The sequence below is a fragment of the Lampris incognitus genome, chromosome 6, assembly GCF_029633865.1.
Source record: "Lampris incognitus isolate fLamInc1 chromosome 6, fLamInc1.hap2, whole genome shotgun sequence".
NCBI classification, from domain to species: Eukaryota; Metazoa; Chordata; class Actinopteri; order Lampriformes; family Lampridae; genus Lampris; species Lampris incognitus.
The window spans coordinates 49339379-49362676 of record NC_079216.1 but is presented as its reverse complement, the minus strand read 5'-3'; the positions used below and the strand labels follow the sequence as shown (position 1 = coordinate 49362676).

General features: G+C 41.9%; 1 protein-coding gene across 2 annotated transcripts; it reads left to right on the top strand.

The window, feature by feature from the left end:
• Positions 1-2712: 2712 nt before the first annotated feature.
• Positions 2713-23298, top strand: ctdspl2a (CTD (carboxy-terminal domain, RNA polymerase II, polypeptide A) small phosphatase like 2a). Of its 2 annotated transcripts, none has more exons than XM_056281908.1 (13): positions 2713-3117; positions 6466-6676; positions 7664-7799; positions 8199-8345; positions 13724-13951; positions 15541-15634; positions 16502-16613; positions 16696-16782; positions 16875-16937; positions 17050-17129; positions 21737-21863; positions 21953-22048; positions 22134-23298. In XM_056281908.1, exons 2-13 carry the CDS (start codon positions 6488-6490, stop codon positions 22197-22199), a joined length of 1425 nt encoding a protein of 474 aa, XP_056137883.1. In that variant the 5' UTR covers positions 2713-3117; positions 6466-6487; the 3' UTR covers positions 22200-23298. The 2 variants fall into 2 exon arrangements, with proteins under 2 accessions (XP_056137883.1, XP_056137884.1); XM_056281909.1 differs by lacking the exon at positions 2713-3117 and adding an exon at positions 3393-3523.

Genomic DNA, 23298 nt, shown 5'->3' with positions numbered 1-23298 from the left:
GGCCCAGCCAGAGCCCAGACTTGAACCCCATTGAACATCTCTGGAAAGACCTGAAAATAGCTGTGCAGCGACACTCCCCATCTAACCTTACAGAGCTCGAGAGGATCTGCAGAGAAGAATGGGAGAAATACCCCAAATATAGGTGTGCCAAGCTTGTAGCTTCATACCCAAGAAGACTTGAGGCTGAAATCGCAGCCAAGGGTGCCTCAACCAAGTACTGAGTAAAGGGTGTGAATACTTATGTACATGCAATATTTCAGTTTTTTATTTTTAATAAATCTGCAAAAATTTCTACAAAACCTTTTTCGCTTTATCATTATGAGGTATTGCATGTAGATTGATGAGAAAAAAATGGAATTCAATCCATTTTGGAATAAGGCTGTAACATAACAAAATGTGGGGAAAGTGAAGGGGTGTGAATACTTTCCGGATGCACTGTATGTATCATGGAAGATGACTGAGAGGAAGGCCAAGAGCTTTAGTCTCAGATGGGCTGTTATAACCAATCATGTCATAAATCATGGTCTTATCAATGAGACAGGTTGGTGTGACATTTCACTACTCCTTTACAGTCACAGAGTTGTTTGCAGCCCATCACGGGATGGTATCACTTTTCCTCCCACCTGACTCTCCATTCCTCAACACCATAGAGGAATAATTTTCCTCTTGGAGGTGGAAAGTTTATGACCACCGTCCACATGATCAGATATTCCTCCTGGGTGCAATGAATGCTGGACATATCTGTAGAAGATTGCTAGGGATGCAATAAGCATGCAAAAAAAAAAAATCTTTCTTAGGTGTATTGTAAGACATAAGATGAAATGTGGATGAGAACTTTTAGTCAAATGCTGAAGACGGGGTTGAGTAGAATTGCTATATATCCATATCTGTACACACCCACCCACACACACACACACACACACACAGTTAATCTAAAGAAATGGCAAAAAATAAAGCATATTGCAGTATTTCTGATTAGTTCTTGTAACATATTGTATGTTCTGTATAGCAAAGAGGGGTCATTCTTGTTTTGTAATGGGATGTTGGTTTATGTAAAAAAAAAAATCAAAGACAATCGACAAAATGGTACAACTTGCAAACCTACCTGTTGCAGGTGTTTTTATAGGACATTGTGCTGTGAGTGACACAGCATTTGTGTTGGGAGAAGTGCTGTGGTGGAATGGGTTGATTTTGAGACATGTATGAAGTGTTTTGGTAGTTTTAGCACATTTTGGATGTGAGATTAACCGTTGTGCCAAGCAGCATGTTGGTAAAGAGAACTGGTGTGTTTTGAAAAAGTGAACTCATTGTTGAGAAATGTGTATAACCAACTGTAAAAAAGAAAACAATAATGTTGGCAGGGGGTTGTGTAGTACAAATATCTCTACACCAGATTCAGTAAGTTAAAAAATTAATTTCTCAAACAAACGTTCAGTAATAAAAAAAACAATCATTTTCTATAAGTGTCAGTTTTTCAACTGCTGGAAATCTTTTGAGAGGTCACCTCATTTGCATTTTAATCTCCACTTTAATCAAACAATTTTACATACTTTCCACGTATATAATTTTGTTTTCCTTTAGCATTCTGATTTGAAAGACTATTGATCCAGTCATCATGAAAAAAAAGTTTGCATATTACATGAGATTGTTTATTTCTGAACTTGTTAAAATAAATGACTAAGCTGTTGGACTAGGATGAGATGTCACTTTCTCCATAGAAATTCTCTGCAGCACCCATAGTTTGAGTATAGTCTTTATAAAGTGGACGCTTTTCTAAGTGTTATTCTTTTACTGCTTCTACATTGTGTATAATATTTTAGAATTGTATCTTTAGATCGCCTATCAGAGCAAATGACCAAGACAAAATCATTGTATGCACAGCCTCCCTTAATTGGCTATTATGAGAGACTGAAAAACTTTGGGCATCTTGGTCATGTTGTCCTTTTAACAGACATTTGTCACAACCCTACTATGAATTGGGTTTTTAAAGACCATTGACTTCATAGCTGACTGTAAATGTCCTATCGTTCAAGAATGATTAAGATGATGGACTTTTATTTAATGGACGAGTCAGCTGACACTGGTAGAATCAAATTGTACTCCCTGGCACCTTCATACATCAAATCCACATTTAAAACAGGGCTGTGGGTCTTTTTCCCCCCACAAAAGTGGATGTTTTTATTCTGAGCACAGGTTATACGTATCTTATGCACGCCAAAGCCGGCCTTTGACCTACTGCACAAAGAAAATGTATTTAACAGTATATCAAAACTTATCGAGGATCACTAACAAAATGATATTTCAGGCTGAAAAACATCGTGTGATAGTGACTGGGTTTATTTGATTCCCAAGGTTACTGTTCTGGTGTTTTCTTCCTCTTCTTCTTCTTCTTGAATACACTTTAGTTAGACTTTAAATGTCTAATCTGTGTAAGTACATGGAGAGCAACGGAGGAACTGGAGTCAAATTCCTTGTAAGTGTATATCTATACGTACTTGGCCAAATAAAATTAATTCTGATTCTTTTTATAACTTGGGGTAGGGTCGAACGACCATTGTGTTGACATTCAAGTGTGACAAATGAACACATCAGAATTGTAATGTAAAGGAAAACCCTTATGATCACTGCTGACTCCTGCCTAACTCCTGCACTGCACCCTCAACCACAGACTAGAGGTGCACTCAGCTACACCGTTAGTACGGTACGGTCCGGTCCGAAACACTCTAGTGTATTGGTGTTTATTCATGATTGAACCGGCGCGGCTTTTAAACACAATCAGTACTCTTCCTCAAAGGCACTTAACTTTTTACACATGCAAAAAAAAAATCAAATTTTTACTTGTGGCAATATTTTTAAAAAAGTCCGTTGTGTTTTTATTCTTGGAACACGTGTGTGTGTGTGTGTGTGTGTGTGTGTGTCGCATTCCCGTACAAGAACTATGTTTGTGATGAGGCGGGAAATGGCGTCTACAGATATACGGTAGATTTGTGACTTGCTAGCGGGCGACCGACACAGCTGGCTGCGACAACACCGGTCCGACCGCCACCGGTGGCCGCCCGGTCGCGGTTGAAAGCCGTCAGCGCTGCAACAAGTTTTAAAGAGTTTTCTGGATCGTCGGTAAGTAATGAACGACGTCTACATGTAAACAATGAAGGGTCGTCTCATAGCTCATCCGCTGCTAGCTAACAGTACAAGCGTGACCACCGAGATGCTAACATTAGCTAGCACTTTGGGGGGGGGGGCGTTATCTAGTCAATTGCTAAAATAGTTTGGCAGGAATTGCGAATTGTGTTTTGGTCAGCCGGCTCGTTATTCCGAAATCGATGAATATCGAGCTGACTGTCTTTGTCAAATACCAATTATGTAACTGGAGCCAACTTGGACTGCCTGTCAGGAATGGAAATGAATAATGCAGTGGCCTGGTTTATGCTAGCATTTACAGTTTTAAGCCTTTAAAGCTATCGGTAGCTAATAATGTTAACTAACGTGAATGGCACACTGGACAAGCGACCAACAACAACAGGTAAAATTATTTATGTTGATAGCGAGGCGAGTTGCACCTGATAACTAATGTTAATGATCATTTTAACGTTTTGTTTTTTGCCATATTTAGAGAGCTAACGCTAGTACTCACTAGCGTGCATGCTGGTTTTCGCATGAGATGTCAGCAGCTGGCTAACAGTAGCTGCAGTGGACATTGGGTAAACTGTCTGCCCCGTGTAGCTTAATGTTAGTAAGCAGATACGAGCTAGAATAACGATTTTAGCCTACTCGGGTCAGCTACCGTGACCCAATACAGCTGAGACAGTCTTGGCCTCTGTTTTCATATGGTCAACACGAGTTATAACATAAACAGTCAAGGATGTTTCTTCTGCCCAGTGATCTGTTAAGTTTTTGAACGAAACATCGTCACCTTCTGAACCGAGTATTCCGTCTGACAGCACGTATGAATTCATAAACTGGCAAGTTAAACTCATTTTGTTTTTTGCCGTTACAATCAATTCGCTCATGGCCAAATCTGGGCTCTGTTTTTCTATAAGAAAGAAAAATCGTCGCTAATCTCACCAAATTGCATTACACGTTGCCCTTAACTCAAAAGGGAGATTGGACATCGGGGAGGGTAAAGTCTTAAATTGTGAACCACATGTGAGATTTAGTTCATTGTTTGAGCATGAACGCTCAAACAATGAACTAAATCTCTCATCATAACATTCTCATCGATTCTCAAAGCCATCATGGGAAGGACACACTTTTCTTTCTGGCAATTTGAGACATGGGAGTAAATGTTTGCATAGTGACAGAGTTATACAGGTGTGATAGAGATATAACACTGAAACCGTGGTATTCCACTTTAGCTACATTGCAGAAGCTGAGAGTTTTGTTTTGTTTTTTGTTTTTTTGTAAAGCTTCATAAATACACTGATGCCCAGACATTTCAATACAATGGTCACCAGGTCACAGATAGTGTGGGCTGTAGAGTTTCTGCAAGTGCCTTGATCAAATGTGCTGTTGACATTTATTCTATGCTGAATATAAAATAGCTGCTTCCCTCAAATTTGCCATTCCTGGCTTCATTAGCACATAATGTACTGTAACCAATAGTTCTCTTAAGAGCACTATATCCTAGGAAGAAACAAACTTAAATGAGAACTTGTTTAACTTATTTTTCTGTCTTAAAGAGCAAATGGGTGAATCTAGGTTTGATGTCCATGCCACCTTTGGAGAGACGTTCATCCTATCAATTAAAGATATACACCATTTGATAGACTAGTGTAATTAGTCAAGCTTTGACCAAAGACAGTTTGCAGTCTTGGGCAAAAAAAAAAAGAAAACGAAAAAAAAGTTGGTTAGTAAGCCAATATCAGTACAATCAATATAGGAGGTTATGGTGGTGTCAGAGTTCAAGACAATGAATTCCAATTTGAGTCAAAATTCAAAATCAGTAGGCATTTGCAGCAGTTTGCAGAAGTTGCTAACTACAGCTTGAGAGAAATGGGTTAAATTGTAGAGTTTTTGATTGTGTTGGAAGTTAGATATGAAACACGTTTTCATTCCTGTACAATCAGAAAGCCAGGGGTTTCTACATGTCCTGGAAAACCTGGAAATGTCCCGACTAGTTTTCTAGACATGGAAAATAATAAAACTAATCAAATGTCCTGGAAATATTATTGAGGTCATGTAAAATTCTAAAGTTAGGTTATTGAATCATATTTTTACCTGCTGGAATTGCGTATTTTTAACAATTTAGCTTAAGTCACATACTTTTAGCCATAGTTGTAGTCGCTGAGATGTCACATCAGTGCTTCACATTTGGAGGGTTTGTTCAGTGACCAGCTAAAAGATGCACAACCCATTTAGAGAGTATTGAAGCTTCCACTGTTGTTAATACTAAATCATATGATAATATGACCATAAGAGAGTTAGAGCTGTTCCAAGCAAAAGTCCTGGAAAATGATTTAATAAAGAGCGGGAACCCTGGCAAGTACTTTGCTATGGGAATTGATTAACCTCAGTATGAATGTGCCTTATGCTGTGCTAGACATACAGACGGTTTACTGAACAGGTATTTGATTAAAAATGTTGGATTCGTCATTGGTCATCTCTGAGATCAGTTTGCACGATCAAAATTTAGGTGTCGTCTTCTCTGTCTGTAAATGATTAAGCTTGCTAAAGAAATCTCTTACATTCCTATTACTTTGTTTATAAAATGTTTTTGAACTGGCATGATGCTGCCTTAGTTGGGCCTCAAATACCAGAGAGCTTTGAAATTATCTCTTTTTTGACACTTGCAACAGGTCACTCCCTACAGAAAAATTACAATTAATTAAATGGAAATATTAGGGTATGCTATCGGTGGGTGGGAAATTTGTTTTTGTCCAGTGCTAAGTCTTTACTACTCATTTTAGTGAGCATGTGAATTCTTAATTGACTTTTGTTAACACAAAAACTGAATTACCAACAGTTTGTTTTGAAATGGGTTTTCTTGAAAGTTCTTTGCTTCACACATGTTGAACATATTTAAAAATCTTGGTTGTAATTAATAATTGAATTAGTAATCAAATATAATGTTATGTATGTACTGGCTTTTTATTTAGGATAGGCTCCAATATCCCCGCAACCCTGAGCAGGATAAGCGGTTTAGATAATGGATGGATGGATTATACTATCCATTTAAACAAATATATTTAATCAAACTTGAAGCTTTATAAATTGAAATATTTCATGTAATCTAGAAAGACAAAAAACAGAATTAAATCATACCCACAAACAGCTAAATACCTCAGTGGTTGTGTAGAATTGTTGGTTATTATTTTCAAACCAAGATACTGTAATGCTGGCTAAATTACACTAAAAATACCAGTGTGTAAATAAAGATCACAGTAAAGAATGTGATCAGGTTTTCAGGCTTAGGGTCACCTACGATCAGCATCCTATCCCCCCCCCCCCCTTGTGTTTTTCTGCCAGTTCTTCTATGTGACGGTGGAGCATGATGAGGCTGAGAGTGCGTAAAGCTCCTCAGCAGCTGTCCTCAGGCCGTCGAACGCACCCTTCCCAGTCCAAAAGGAAACACTGTGAGGTGGAGCCCTCTCCAGTGAGAAACAGAGGCAAAATGCAGACAAATGAGACTGGCCTGTTCTCCACCATAAAAAAATTCATCCGTGGAAATGCTGTAAAGGTGCACCATGATTAGGGTTTCCCAACTGGATTTCTCTCTCTCTCTCTCTCTCTCTCTCTCTCTCTCTCTCTCTCTCTCTCTCTCTCTCTCTCTCTCTCTCTCTCTCTCTCTCTCTCTCTCTCTCTCCTCCCCACAGCTTATTAATTGTTGCTTCTCTAGGACAGCAAACTTCTTTCCATCTCATGTTCTGAAAGTGTTTAAACCATTCATGCATTACTTCTTCCCTTTTATACAATACAGCACATTGCTATAAATCTGTGTCTGTGACTGCCTTGAAATTCATTCATTTTGATTCAGTTATTGTTCAGCTATCACAATGGCTATGTGGTGATATAATGGAATACTATAAAGATTATCACTAGAGATGAATTCCATTGTCTTTCACAGTCATAGTTTTATGTTGCTTGTTTGAACAGGTTTAGGTATAAGGAATAACTTCTTCACAGCAAAAAAAAATGTCTTTTTCACTCTTATGTGATGATAAAACATGAAAATATACATGTAAAATGAAACATAGCTGTATAGAAAATTAACAAATTCCAAATTATATTTTGGTGGTAACCTGGCCATCCTAATTCTTAGAATTGGACTCAAAAAACTTATTGGCATATTTGCACTGAGTACAGTTTTGAATAAAATTGCTTTTTAGTATATAATCCTATTACAGTCATGCTTTTAGCCAAACACTGAAAATCCAGTTTAAAAGAATTTGCATGTCACACACCTACGCACCCATGATCTTGGACATTATTTGTCAAGAAATGAAATGCATGGCCTATGATGTTACCAAATGACTCGCCGTAGCTGGTCCAATGATAATGTATGAAAGCCAGTCATGGTCACTCGCAGATAATGCTGTTGCTAGACGTTATGATCAAAACAGTTTGGTGTGATGTCATTGACACCTCTCAGAGATGAGAAAAAATGTTGGTGTCACTTTCCAAGACTGTCTTATTCACTCATCCTTCCGGCCCTGTTGTTTCCCAGGTAGAGCAAGATATCCCAGCTAAGAGGAGTCGCTTGGATTGTAACCTGGATAGGAATCTGATTACCTCGACACCACAGAGCGGAGGTCTTTCCAGCAAATCTGTCTCCAGAGTATGCAGGAAAAGCCCAAAAAAAGGTATGTCTTAGCTAAGATAAGTTAAATTGTTGTAAAAGAAATGTTCTTTACTTGCTCAAGTTTTTAAAGGACCTATGTAAAATTGAAATCATCACTGGTGGTATTATCTACTCGACTTGTCAAAAGGTTCTAGTTTTCACAATCTTGGTGTATTAGCATATTGTCAGCATTTCACTTTATTTTGGTGGTTCTCTGTAGTCAAAATGGGGAAGATGTTTATTTTATTGCTTTAACAGTGTATTTCATCAGTTTTGTTCTTTAATTAATTAGGACTAATAACCATGATTACAGTATGTTTCAAAAAATGCAAAAATTTCAGGCACTATCTCGGCATCTAATTTTTTTTAGTTCATGTTTTGTCACTAAAGAGTTTTTGATGCTGATGCCGTCTCTCCTCAGACACAGTGACTTGCAGCAGTAAGCCTATAAAACCAAATGGTAAACTAGAGGCCCCAGTTGAGGCAGCCACCAGCCCACCACGCACCACCCTGCTTGGGACCATCTTCTCACCAGTCTTTAACTTCTTCTCACCAGCAACCAAGACTGGTAAAATAATTTATATGTCTTTTTTTCCCCATCCAACAATTCAAAGGGTATGATGTTGGTGTAATACTTCCTTTTGCTTGAGTGATATTCATACTGATTGGCCATTTTGTTACCCCTTAATTTTTCTGTCTGAAATGTCCTTCTTATTAGCCGTTTTCTGTATTTATTTAATTTTCCTGGGTGGGTGGGGTTGGGATTTGGTTTGCCCTAACCAGTCACTAGTCACTAACATAGCCGCCCACTCTGATGTAATTTTCAGTTGACATAAGCACCAAAGATAAAATGCTGATTAGCAAGACTCATTATCAGTTGAAAATATGTGCATTTTTTTGTTATCTAGTTTATGGAATCTGATTTATATCACCACAAAAGACTTCACGTTATCATCACGTTAACTGTTTACCGGCCCCAGGACAACGGGATGGTGTTAATTTCAAGTGGTGAAATATCTAGAGAAAGGCTCACTCATTGATGACAGCCACAGGCACAGAAACCAAGAGGCAATATCTCTAGGGATGCACAATAATATATCAGGCCAATAAATCGTCAGTCGATAATGGGAAATTCAAATAAACATCAGAGATGCTTTGCTACAAGGAGAAACTCCTACAAGCTACTTAAGATGTTGCAAATTACTCCTCTTGTTGGTGTTCCTTGGTGGCAGAGTGGTCACAGCATTCGCATTGCGATGAACCCCTTTGCATCTTCAGCAGGTATCTCAGGGTTACAAGCGTTTCACCCCTTAGCCTGTACGCATCACCTGAGTGGGATAGCAAAGACCGAATTAGCCTTCACCTGCGGAAGGGTTCCAACTGCAGGCTGTCATCAACTACAACCATCTTGAGCTGGTTTTAGCTGCCATGGCTATCTCCCCAATAGCTTGCTTCAGTTGTTTGGGTTCCAAACCCATCTTCTGTAGGAAATAGCGCACTGATGTTGCTGGGAAACCATGGCTGCCGACTTTGATGGGAAATAAGGTTGCGTACCATCCTTTGACAAGAGCCTCATTGATCAAATCCTGGTACTTGGCTTTCTTCTGTTGGTAAGAGATGACTAGCCTGTCCTCCCAGGGCACTGCGAGTTTGGCTACAAAGATAGTTTTTGTGCTCCTGAATAGAAGAACGATGTCTGGTTGGAGTGAGGTTACTGCCACCTCTTCCGGAAAGACAAGTCTTTTCTTCAGGTCCACTTGCATCTCCCAGTCAAGCTTGATGCAAAATGGAGCACAGGTTCTTGGCAGTTGTTCTTGCCCAAGGAGCCATATCGCCTTCTATTTTGAAATTGACAAAACATGTATCTTATATGTTATTCCGACAATGAAATTATAGCCAATAAATAGAGCCGATAATACAAAGCCAACATTGCTTTCCTTGACTTAACAAGCGCAGCAGCTGTTGTCGTGCTCATGACGTGAAACTGCTGCACCAAGGTAGAGTCACGCAGTGTCATGTGCAGTGTGAACTAGGGAGCCAACATGTCGCATGTCAGGGAGCTAATGAGTGGGGCCGGGGATCTCAAGCGGATGGGCTAAGGGCTAGACTGATGGTTGCAACCGATCTGCGGGGTGACCAGGATGTACGACTGAAGGGTGAGGCAGCTCTGGGGGACAGGCAGGAGGACGACCAGACTTGCAGGGCTGTTTTAGAGGGTGACCTGGTGACCGGGAACGTGGGCAGGACTGCTCCGGTGTCCGGAGACATAGGCGGAACCGCTCTGGTGGTCGACAAAATGGACAGGACCACTGTTCAGGGGGCTGGTGATGAAGACAGGACCGCCGTTTGGGGGTGCCGGCAACAAAGGCAGGTCTGCTGTTTGGGGGGGCCGGTGACAGAGGCAGGACTGCTTGGGAGGCCGGCAATGAAGGCAGGACTGCTCTGGAGACCAGCGACAAAGGCAGGACCGCTCGGGAGGCTGACAGTGTGGATTGGACTACTTGGGAGGCCGACAGCATGGGCGGGACTGCTCTGGAGGCAGATGGTGTGATGGGACCGCTCAGGAGGCCGGCGTCATGGACGGGGCCGCTCGGGAGGCGAGTGGTGGAGGTGGGATCACTAAGGAGATTGCCCAGAAGGCAGGAAACCAGGAAGGTGGCGCTTGGGTGGCCGGCCAGAGCGCAGAAGAATCTGGTCAGAAGCCCCGGGACCGAGGGAATAGATACCGGCCTCACAGGAAGCAGGGAATTGTACCTCTCGAGCCATAGGAGGTGGGGCTGTTGAAAATTCTGGAGAGAGAGCCAGAGGAGACACGGGGAGCGGAGCCACAGGAGACACAGGAAACTGGGCCGCTGGAGACACAGGAAGCTGTTCTACAGGAGAAACAGAAAGCTGGGCCACAGAGAATGCTGCTGACTCTGGAGGCAGGGCCGCATGGAATACAGGAAGTGGGGCAGCAGGGGATGCTGCAGACTGCGAAGGTTGAGACCCCAAGGAATTCAGGAAGTGGGAAGCTGGCCTTGGGAGAGCTGGAACCAGGCAACCTCAAAATTCACAGGTAACAGCCCACCAGGAACCCAAAAAACAAGAACCCTACTAGTTTGGGCTGCTGGAGGTCGGATTTGGTAGTGGTGAAGATGACCCTCTGATCTCCTGGGAGGTTTGGCTGTAGGTTGGTGCTGATGGCCGACTGCTAGAGATCTGGCAGGGTGTCGACATATGTGGCCGATGGCTGGAGGTCCAGTTGGTCCTTGGCAAAGACAACCAACTGCTGGAGATCTGGTAGGGTATCGGCAAAGACAGCCGACTGCAGGGCGTGAGGCAGGGCATCGGCGGATGCAGCCGATGGCTGGCGGTCTGGCAGGGCATTGGTGGGTACAGCCGACAACTAGAGGTCTGGCTGGTCATCGGCAAAGACGGCTGGCTGCTGGAGATCTGGCAGGGCATTGGCGAAGACAGCCACTTGAGGTCTTGCAGGGCATCGATGGGTGCGGCCGATGGCTTGGAGATCTGGCTGGTCATCAGCTAAGACGACCAGCTGCTGGAGATCTGGCGGGATGTCGGCAAAGACAGCTGATGACTCATGCCAGGCTGGGCACTGACAAGCGCAACCGATAGCTTTGGATCAGGCTGGGCGCGGGCAAGGGCAGCCGACTGTTCGGGATCTGGGTGGGCGTCGGCAAGGATGGCTGACGACTGGGGACCAGGCCGGGCATCAGCAAGAGTAGCCAACCGCTCGGGATCAGGCTGGGCATCAGCACAGACAGCCGACTGCTCAGGGTCAGACTGGGTGTCAGCATGGACAACTGACGGCTCGGGATCTGGAACAGGTTGAGTGTTGGCAGGGGTATCCGACGGCTCAGAAACTGGGACAGGCTGAGTGTTGGCAGGGTCGGCTGACTGCTGGGGAACAGGAACAGACTGGGTGTCAGGAGAGATGGCCAACCACTCAGGAACAGGTACAGGCTGAGTGTCGGCAGGAGCAGCCAACAACTCTGGTGAAGGAACAGACTGGGCATCGGCAGAGGCGGCCGACGGCTCAGGAACCAGCTGGCCCTCCATAGCGGCACAGTGGAGACTGCCGACGGCCTTGGTGACCACACCTTCTCCTGGTGACACTGAGCCTCAGTCGTGCTGGGCAGCGGAGACTCTGGAAACCGGACCGAGGACGTCAGTGAGGTGGCCGTAGGCTGAGCTGATGGTAGCTGGGAGGCAGGAGGAAGACCAGGTGGTACAGGTTCTGGGTCTGAAGTGGATGAGTCCAGAGAGGAGGCTGAATGGGACTGTAGATAATTTAGAGTATGTCTTTGAAGACGTCGTACTGGGGAACAAAGTGGCTCACCCACGGCCTCTCTTCAAACCACTCTATCAGAGCGGACATCTTCGCCAGGTGCTGGTTACAGTGCAGTGGGTTAGAAGCGATGAGCAGACCCACTGCACTACCAAACTGCTACCTTTTCTGGGCAACTGAGCAAAACCTTGGTGCTGGGCTTAATTGGGAGATTAAACATTCTCTATGTATACGTTGTGTTCAGATGAACTGATTTAACTTTCTGTGATTTCCTTACCTGGATTATTGAGCATGCATAAAGACATCTTATAATGACAGGGGAAACACTGTTTTTTCTGTCCCGTGTGTGTGTATCTGTCCGCTGCTAATTTGGGCCTGTCAGCCACATAATTTTCGTGCACAGTTATGACTGTATGATCAAGGACCTCTCATAGTTGTGGTGATTCAAAACCTTTTTTTTATTATAAATTTATTTCTGATTTTTCCCTTTTTCTCCCAATTTAGTGGCCAATCAATCCCTATTTTAGATCAAACACCCACCCTCATACTACATGCGTTCGCCAGCTGCATCTCTTCGGCCGGCAGTCTTGAAGGGGACGCCTTCCCACTTTCGAGACAAGGCGAATCCAGGCTGAACCACTGCTTATTCCGACACACACAAAGACACATTCATGTGACGAACACAAGCCAACTCCGCCCCCCTCCCAAAGACAGCGTTTGCTAATTATTGCTGCCTCATCGAGTCCGGCCATAGTCAGATCTGACAAGACCGGGGCACGAACCCTGGTCCCCAGTGGGCAACTGCATCAACACAAAACCGATGCTTAGACTGCTACACCACTTCAGACCTTGATTCAAAACCTTTTGAAAAACCTGTTTATACCGCAATTGAGTGCTAACGCCTCAGCTGGTTTTCCATGCTTTGGGGAAGTGGAGATAGGCAAGCTGTGCCCCCATATTTTCCCTTCTCCCAGTAGGTGAAAAAAGGGACGGTTTGTCGCCAAAAAGGTGAGATGCATCTGGCGGGGCTCTGCACTTTGCTGAGTGCACTCTTCTGATTTTATTTTTTCCAACTTGCTTGATGGGATGACTACCGAAGCCATTTCACTGCTCTGATGGTAAAGTTTGCTTGTCCCAGACAAGTGTTAATATCAAGCCCTGCATCCAGCAGTATTGCATTTCATTTCATCTTCATTGAGTGACGAACATCAATCTTGTTACTCACTGTAAGTGCAGCATCTTGTTAGACTTAGTGTTTGCTAAGGTTACCAAACGCACAATGATTCTTTGGGATGATTCCTTATCTTAAAAAACTAGAAATGTCATTTAAATGAACTGCTATTGATTTCTAAAATCCTGATCAGAGCGTGACCTCACAAGTATGCTGCTGCTCATTTTTAAGAGAAACTTCTTCAAAGATAATGGGTAGTCTACTCACCTTAGAATGTATTTCTTATTTATTCAGACAGTAGAAAAGCTGAGAGGGAAAAGAGAGTGGTCCTTGTTGGATTAAGTCCTTTGCCAGTGGCAGAACATGTGTGACTTCAGAGGCAGGGGTCATAGCCACTCTGTTACCTCTGAGCACTTTTGAAAGAAATTTTGTAACTGTGCCTGAAGTCTTTAAGTGATCAAAAAAAATCCCTGTTTCATTACAGCCACTCCAGGTTCTGACTCACCAGGCCAAGCAGTGGAGGCAGAGGAAATCCTGAAGCAGCTGGATATAGAGCAGGCAGTGGAGATTCCCAGTAGCACGCTCACATCCACAGAAGGCATCGCTTCATGCCATGCTGCCCCAGCTTTACCGCAGAAGCCTCAGATCACTCCAGATTCCACCATAGAAGAAGGCGAAATAGTCACCGAAGCTGATATTCCCCCCTTAACAGGTAGGGCCTCAATCAAATTGAATTTCCGTACTCTTTTCATTCTATGGTAAAAAAATATTTTATCATAACTGGTGAGACTACAGGCAATAGTGGCACAATCAGAATCTGTTTTATTGGCCAGTATTACGCATACAAGGGGTTTTGACATGGTGGGTTACTCACATGAAGCAAACAGGAGTTACCACACAAGCAAGTAGAATATCAAATAGAGATGTCATTTAATAATCATACAATGAATGATTGTTGTTGTGTAACCACATTGATTAAGCTTAACAAATTCAACAGCTCATTTGTATTTTTACTAAAAAGGGCTTGTCGGCTGCATTGCTAACTGGACAGACTGCAATCAAGATGCAGCACTAGCGTGTAGACGTGCTGATATTCCTAAATAGAGAGCTATGGATAGTTTATTTACTGTACTGATTCTATGCAGTTTGAGTTTGACTCTGAAGGTTTTGATTCATGCCTTCATCAGCCAACTCATACTGTTGGCACTCAATATTTAATGTCAGTCAAAATGGAAATGTTTTATAAGCAAGCCTGATGCAAATGGAAATTGTTTATAATGATGCAAAATCTGCAAACATTTATCCCAGTTTATCTCACATGTTGATTTTACTACATGTCATATCAATGAGTTAAACAGTTTTCTAAAGTCAACCAGTTGACTTAACCCCAGGCCTTGCAAACTAGAACTCTCAAGATCACCCTTCGTGTACATTTTCTAGCTTGAAGGGTTAGTTAAGCCCAACAAATATTGATAATTTTTGGTAACTTGAGTGTATGTTGTCTAAGTTAAGTAGAACAGTAAAATAATTTTAGGAAATAAGGGTCTCTTCTATACAGGGTGCAAAAAAAAAAATCATAATTAGAATGCTTTACAATGAATCTGATGTGCTTCATATTCTGGAGACTAAAGCATAGAATATCTCTAAAACATGTTCCTTTGTGTTTTTGAGATCAATGTTTGGCCTGGATTAATTTTGCTTATATTTTGGAAAACTTTAAAAGACAAAATGTTTAATGCTAATGATAAGAGGAAAATTATAGACTTGTGGACATTAATTGTAGACAGTCATAACATATTTTATTGCCTTTAGTGGGACTACAGGAAGTACTTAGCAATTGTTTACCAACCACAAATGAGCACCCTAGCACTATACCCTAGGCAGTTGTACATGTACGTTTCACAAACGTCTTTGGTGCAGATCTGGGTCAATTGACAAGCATTTGTTTTAACTTCTAGATGAATGGGATTAATGTTTGATTATATTTCAGATTGTTGTGCTATCAAGCTGTCAAAATGTATTTTAAATTAACTTTTAAATACTTTTCTGTAGGTTTAAATATCTAATGCATATCCTTTGCGGCAACCCACCCATCTGGCACCTAAGAAGGCTCTTGCTCTTGGCCCAGGTCTGCGTTAGTGAATATTGATGTGATCTTTTAAACATATACCTTGTGTCCCCTTTTAACAATACATCCTTGAACATTAAAATTAGAAACTGGTCTTGGCCATAGTGTTTAAACTCTTTTATGATGTACTTAATCTCTTTTCGTTTATCATTTGTATGTTTTGTCCCGATCAGTTCCTGGGTGTACACAAGACGGCAGTTACCCACATGCTCTTCCCTCAGTCCCTGCGGAGGCCTCATATGATGAGGAATGGGAAGTTTTTGATCCGTAAGTAGAGCTTCCCTCATTGCATTCTTAATTTATGAGAGTTACCTGTTTATCAGATTTCAACTTGTTGATTGTAAATACTGAAAGCTATCAAGTATTGAGATGAAAATCATGCGAAGGCCTTTTTTTGAATCAGTAAAATGTCTCAGAAGTTGGAATATACTGGATTTAGCTGATAAATCAAATGCTCATTTGTGTGTTGTCTAACCTGATTGAAAACAAGCCAAACTATTTGTGGTTTTATATGCTTCAGACAAACTATTTTGTACGACTCGTCACCTAACCACGTCCGACAGTAACATCGTTCATTAATTTCTGAATTGCCTAAGTCAAAATTGGGGTGAGGGGTGGGATTTTAAAAAGGAAATCTTTGTAATCATGACACCAACAGTCGTACAAATGTGGATAAAAGAAAGCACTCAGTTTTTCTCTCAAAGATATCCATGGTGAGTGATGAGCAGTTACCACGGCAGTGGAAGTAGTTTTGTGAAGAGTGAACAGATTGAATTTGCAAACCACTTAAAACCCGGCCCACTTTCAGACTTAAGCACACCTGAGCACTGAGCAAACACTGTGGCAAGTGAGCACAGACTAGACTTTGGAGTGTCAGTTCCGAAAAGTTCCAAAACAAAAAAATTTGATGCAGACACCCAAATCCAAATGCTATCCAACAAGAAATTGGTTCATTCAATAGTTAAAAACGGCAAATAGTGTACCAGTTTCTGTCTTCTTTATAATGAACTTCACAACCTGGGACCTGTGCAGAATCTGCACAAGTTTCATAGCTCTTTATATGATGATCTTGTCTGAAAGGAATTTTCAGAATTTTGTTGCCTGAGGACATCAATATGGCTTTTCTGTTTCAAGGTACTTCTTTATCAAGCACGTGCCTCCATTGACAGAGGAGCAGATGACACGCAAACCAGCACTACCCTTAAAAACACGCAGCACGCCGGAGTTTTCCCTGGTCTTAGATCTAGTAAGTACATGAAAAGATTATGCTGCTATAAACTGTGGTGTCAGTTTGATGGTAAAGATAATTTTCCTCTATGTCCTGTTAGGATGAAACACTGGTGCACTGCAGTTTGAATGAACTAGAGGACGCCGCCCTGACATTCCCTGTACTTTTTCAGGATGTAATATACCAGGTACTATTGTGATTTCTAAATGGTTAAAAAGGTTCACCCTCTTACCTACCTGTATACATGATTAAAACTCTTCTCTTTTCTTTAAACCAAAGGTGTATGTTCGGTTGAGGCCATTTTTTCGAGAATTTCTTGAGCGCATGTCTCAAATGTATGAGGTGAGATTTAACTTCGTTAATAATCTGATACGCAGATTACCATGTATGTACACAAATATAATTTTTAAAGCCCTCAATTCTGTACTCATTACTATAATTTTAAATTTTGCAGATCATTCTCTTCACGGCCTCGAAGAAAGTGTATGCTGATAAGTTGCTAAACATCCTTGATCCGAAGAAACAATTGGTCAGGTCAGTGAAAGTATGAGCCTCTGTTGCAGCTCTAATAAAATATGACTTTGGTATACACATTCCTCTACGTCAGTGATACTCAACCACATGCCATGGGGAGCCATGTGTATCAGAGCATGTGAGCAGAGCAACCTGAAACTGCTCAACTGTGAGGAGGGTGGGTGCATTCTACTCATTTGCTCTTCCCTGCTCATCCCTGCTCTGCTTTCACTCAAAGTAAAAAAAACAAACAAAAAAACACTTGCGTTTCTGGCTTTCTACTCTGGTGATCTACAAGGGATCATTTGAGTCTGACGTCACCAGCACCACTGTAAATAAATTTGCAGTAATGGTCCATTTTCAGTGGCATTCGTTCAGTTCTGTAATATAGGCTTTATAAATATGGTTGTATTTGCATATTTAAAGCCTGCATAAGTGAAACAAGGCACTATTCAGAATGAACCTATGAGATGTATTCAATCACAGAAACACTGTGATATTCATCTTAAATGAGAATAACTTAGACACGTTAAGTGTTATTCATATAGCCTACTGTTTATTTGAACATGGGTAAATACTCATGGTAGCAAACAGACTACTTGCAGTTCACAGACCTTAAAGGCCCACTTAAGTCAAATACTGCTCTAATACAATAAAGCAAATATTTTCCTAGGACCTAGAGTCCTTTTTAAAATGGTTTTAGTCCAAAATTGCATATTTGCTTTGTTAATATATTGGTCATGGAGCGCAACACAGCACAACTGCTCCTTACCATGTTAGACATGAGACTTACTACACGATGCCCTGGGGGTGTTTACTTTTACTTAGAAGGTGTGTGTGTGTGTGGGGGGGGGGTTGAGACGGGACTTTGGGCGGAGCACCTGCTTGTTTGTGTATACGTTATCCATGCGCTATAATTTTTACGCTCATAATTACAGACATTTAATTTAGTAAAGACTCATTATGTTTGGTATTTGGACAGCGCTATAAACTGGTCCAGAACCAAAACTAGAACCAAATCTGAATATTACCAACAACCACCACTTATAAAAAATAAAATGAGTTACAGAGTAAACTAATATCTGCCTTAATAGGTTAGGTTAATACTCCTGTCTGTGCTTCTGACTGAGGCATGGCAAGAAGAACCGGAGTTGGTCCCCGGGCGCTGCACGGCGGCTGCTCGCTGCTCCTAGCTACACGGCTGCCCACTGTTTCCAGCGTGTGTGTTGGGATGAGTGAAATGCAGAGGGTGAATTTCCCCACGGGGTTTGATAATGTACATTGCTAATGTGCTTGAACACCATGGGCCTTGAATGCACACGTATGTGCTATTCATAGTGCGATTGAGTTTTTTCAGATTAATCAACCACCTCTTGCTTGCGTGAAAACAAAGACCACTTTAAAAGATTTTTTGCTTTTATGGGGCAGCATATGGATTATTGGTTTTGGATTAAAAACAGTCTGGTTTTTTTTTTTTTCTGTTTTGACCTGACATTTCAAGTTCAACTTTATTATCAATGTGTATTGGAATACAATGACATTCTTGTGCTCTGGCTCTCTCTGCCTGCACATAAAGGACACAAGGACAAAGGCTACAAGGACACACCATCCCCAGAAAAAGACAACACTACAGATCTACATAGACTATGTACACAATGAATTCATACATTATATACACAAAATACAGTACACGATAACAATGTAAGGTGCTTATGGGTATGTCAGCTGTGCAGCAACCTGACTGCCTGTGGAAAGAAACTATTACTGAGACGGGTGGTGTGTGTTTTGAAGCTCCGTTAACGTTTTTTTAGATGGAAGGAGTGAGAACAGAGCATGAGCGGGGTGGCTGGTGTCCTTAATGATGTTTTGGGCTTTCCTTTTGCAGCGAGTGATGTAAATATTATGAAGTTGTGGTAGTTCCATGCCAGTGAGTTTTGCTGCTGTCTTTACAGTCCTTTGAAGCAGTCCTGCAGTCCTGAGGTGTCAGGTTGCCAAACCACACTGTGATACAGCCTGTCAAGACACTCTCCATGGTACTGCCATAAAAGTTCATACGAATTTTGGTACTCATACCAAAACTCTTGAGATGCCTCAGAAAATACAGTTTGCTGTGCCTTCTTGAGGATGCAGTTGGTGTTGAAAGACCATGTGAGGGTGTCTGTGATGTATAAACTGAGAAATCTAAAATTGTCCACAATTTCAACAGAGATATCCGGTTGATTTTCCGGACTGTCAGATTGAAAAATGAACTTCTCAGAAAAGTGTAGTCTTCTTGGCTGCCGGGCAGTGAATAAGATTTGTTTACATCCATGGTAGATGTACCGTGAACACTAGAAAACAAACCCTCTGACGTAAGCACTCTGACACAGAACACACAGCCGATGTATTATTTGAAAATGTGCAGAAGAGAGCTTCTCTCAAACCAACCACTGGGTAAGCCCTGTAAAATGTTTGTATGGAACATCGCCATGTTTCCTGGCAATGTACCATTTTACATTCCATAAATGATAGTTGCTTATTAAAAAAAAGCATTCCCTTTCAACAGCTTGCTCATCTTTTTTTTTTTCTTGGTTTTTATTTTACCCTTTTACGTTAAATATATATCCCTCTGGTAAAATATCTCACAGGCTCCTTATTTCACTGCCTGAAGCTGGAACCAGCTAGCAGCAACATTCACTCTTATTAAATTATCACCACTCTGCTGTTCGCTCTGCTTGCGGGCTCTGATGCGTGTGCAGGTTTTCCTTCCAACCAAGCACTACACCAGCCAATTTCACTGATTTATCCTCCTCCTTCTGGTGGAAGGTGTGTTTAATCAGTGAAATCAGCTGGCGTAGTGTTGTGTTGGGTGGGGGTGGGGGGGGCACATACACATAGCTCTCCATGGCACTTGGTTGAGTATCACTGCGCTACATGTACAGTGAGTGGGCTGCACTTCTGAGTTTGGTCTTAAACACCACGTATGAGGTATTTGCTTCAGGTCGGGGCTGTTGAACAGTTTTAAAACACCACCGTAAGGCATCCAGGTAGCGTAGTGGTCTATCCCGTTGCCTACCAACACGGGGATCGCCTGTTCAAGTCCCCGTGTTGCTTCCAGCTTGGTCAGGCATCCCTACAGACACAATTGGCCATGTCTGCGGGTGGGAAGCTGGATGTGGGTATGTGTCCTGGTCACTACACTAGCGCCTCCTCTGGTCGGTCGGGGCGCCTGTTTGGGGGGGGACTGGGGGGAATAGTGTAATCCTCCCCCACGCTACATCCTCCCACACGCTACATCCTCCTAGCGAAACTCCTCACTGTCTAGTGAAAAGAAGCGGCTGGCAACTCCACATGGATTGGAGGAGGCATGTGGTAGTCTGCAGCCCTCCCCGGATCAGCAGAGGGGGTGGAGCAGTGACCGGGACGACTCGGGAAGAGTGGGGTAATTGGCCAAGGACAATTGGGAAGAAAAGGGGGGGGGGGGGTCCAAAAAAAAGACCACCATAATATAAAGCAGATAAAGAGCACATCACACTTTGATAGACCAGCAACTTTGAAGAAGCGATGGCAAACTTTGATACACAATACAATTGTTTTCTTCAGTAGAGAGAGAGAATTTGACCCAAAATATTGTTTACCATGGTCTATTCCATTGCCTACCAACAAGGGGATCGCTGGTTCAAATCCCCGTGTTGCGTCCAGCTTGGTCAGGCATCCCTACAGATACAATTGGCCGTGTCTGCAGATGGGAAGCCGGATGTGGGTATGTGTCCTGGTCGCTGCATTAGCGCCTCCTGTGCTCAGTCGGGGCGCCTGTTCAGGGGGAGAGAGAACCGGGGGGAATAGTGTGTTCCTCCTGCGCACTACGTCCCCCTGGTGAAACTCCTCATTGTCAGGTGAAAAGAAGCAGCTGGCGACTCCACATGTATAGGAGGAGAAATGTGGTAATCTGCAGCCCTCTCCAGATCGGCAGAGGGGGTGGAGCAGCGACCGAGACGGCTCGGAAAATAGGGTAATTGGCTAAGTACAATTAGGGAGAGAAAGGGGGGGAAATCCCCCCCCCCCAAAAAAATATTGTATTCCATACAAAGCATCTGGTTGGAGTTTCATTCATCCGAGAAGATGTTATCATTTTTGGCCCTATCAAATTTACAAATGCATGCTTGTGCTTGTTGGCTGGTATGCTATAGTGCCGCGGTCTTTCATCAGATTTCCTATACACTGCTGTTTGACAACAAAACCCTGAGAAAGGTTAAATAGACATGCTTTTCACAACAAACTGGGGCAGGTTTATCTATTGTTTAACCAAGAGAGTTTACCAACACATGCTTGTTTACACACATCACAGTAAAAAAAAAAAAGCAGCCGGTACAGTTGATGACAATCGACAATACCCTCTATTCCATTAATATGTTATTATAGCTTACAGGAGGAAATCAAAATGTAAATATTTTTCTTAATTTCTCTGTCGAATTGTACAGTGCTGTGCTCATAGTATTGTCTTGCCCCGGTTTGTTGACAAGACATATATGGTACAGCTTTTAATGCTTTTTTTAATGCTTTTAATGAGGTGTATTTAAAAAAAAAAAAAAAAGAACGAATCCCAGCAAGGGATTTGGGAATAACTGCTCTCATGTTCCTTTTTTCAGACATAGGCTTTTTCGTGAGCACTGCGTGTGTGTACAAGGAAATTACATTAAAGACTTGAACATTCTTGGACGGGATCTTTCAAAGACGATAATAATTGACAATTCACCCCAAGCCTTTGCCTATCAGGTAACATTGATGCATTGAACATAATTTTTTCCCCAGTGGTGCTAGTTTACCTTGTTTTTATTAAAACAATGCTGTCATCCCCTTTTCAGCTCTCTAATGGGATACCAATCGAGAGCTGGTTTGTGGACAGAAATGACAATGAGCTTTTAAAGCTTGTTCCTTTTCTGGAGAAGCTGGTAGAGCTGGTATGTGTGTTGTCTAAAACATCTGGACCCATACATATTGTGTTGTCTTCTGGGTAATAGATTGTTACATCTTTCTCTTTCACAGAATGAAGATGTCAGACCTCACATCCGAGACAGGTTTCGTTTGCATGACCTTCTCCCCCCAGACTGAGCACTTTGACAAAGAAAGGTCATCTTCCAGTAAGATGGCGTCAACTTGAGAAAAATATTCGAGATGGCTATTCAATGGATCTTTCTGTGCAAAAACATTGCCATAACTTTAAAAAAAATGTATAAAGACATGTAAAGTATGTTTGAGTCCAATGCACTGTATGTTTCTGTACATACATTCTCAAACTAGACTCTCAAACCGTACCACAGCAGTCCTTTACATTTTGCTGGCTTCTTTCTAGGTTGACCTAGAAGGTGACATATGGAAGAAATCTCATCTTTACCTACCATTTTTGGATTGACAAAAATGAATGTCATGCAGTGTTGGAATATATGGACCTTGTTGGCTCCAGCCTAATCTTGAATGGCCAGTCAAAACTGTATATTAACGCTATATTACTTGTATATATGATATATGTATATATATTTTTTCTCCAAGGTTTTTAAGTCCTTTTAACTTTATTTTTAGTATGTATTGATTTTAATTGAGTTGCTTTTATAAACCAACAAATTGTTAGTGTATTTCGTTTGAGGATGATGCTACACAGCTGCGTTTTTAGTCTATGCTTGTATCATATACTGTGATGCTTTACTCCATTAAATGCAGTTGTCTGTATTAAGGTGAAGTTTTAAAATCTATCTTTGGGAGGATGTTTCTGAAATTGTGATATTTAAAAAAAAAAGTGTAACGTAAGCTAGTATAGGGGTTTCAACTGAATACAAAGCCATAATGGCCAGATACTAATTTTAAGATTTGTATTTAAGAGCCTCCTTCAGACATCAATACGGTGATCTTGATCATCCTCTGGAAAGATGACTGGGAAGGGAGGACTTCAACGATCCTGCACTTTTTCATCCAACCCTTTTTAACTAAAAATTAGGTCCTGTCACTTTTCTATACAGGTGTATTACAACGGGAGATGGGGGGTTACAACACCAGCAAGTTGCCCATGTGTTTGCTCTCAAATCTGGTTTTCCAAAACATCTTGTATGTAGGTCTTTATTATATAGGAGTCACCAGTTTTATTGACTATTGAATGATCACGCCTGTTGTATTCAGTGTTACTCAATGGTTTCCTTGAAAATAAATACATTTTTAT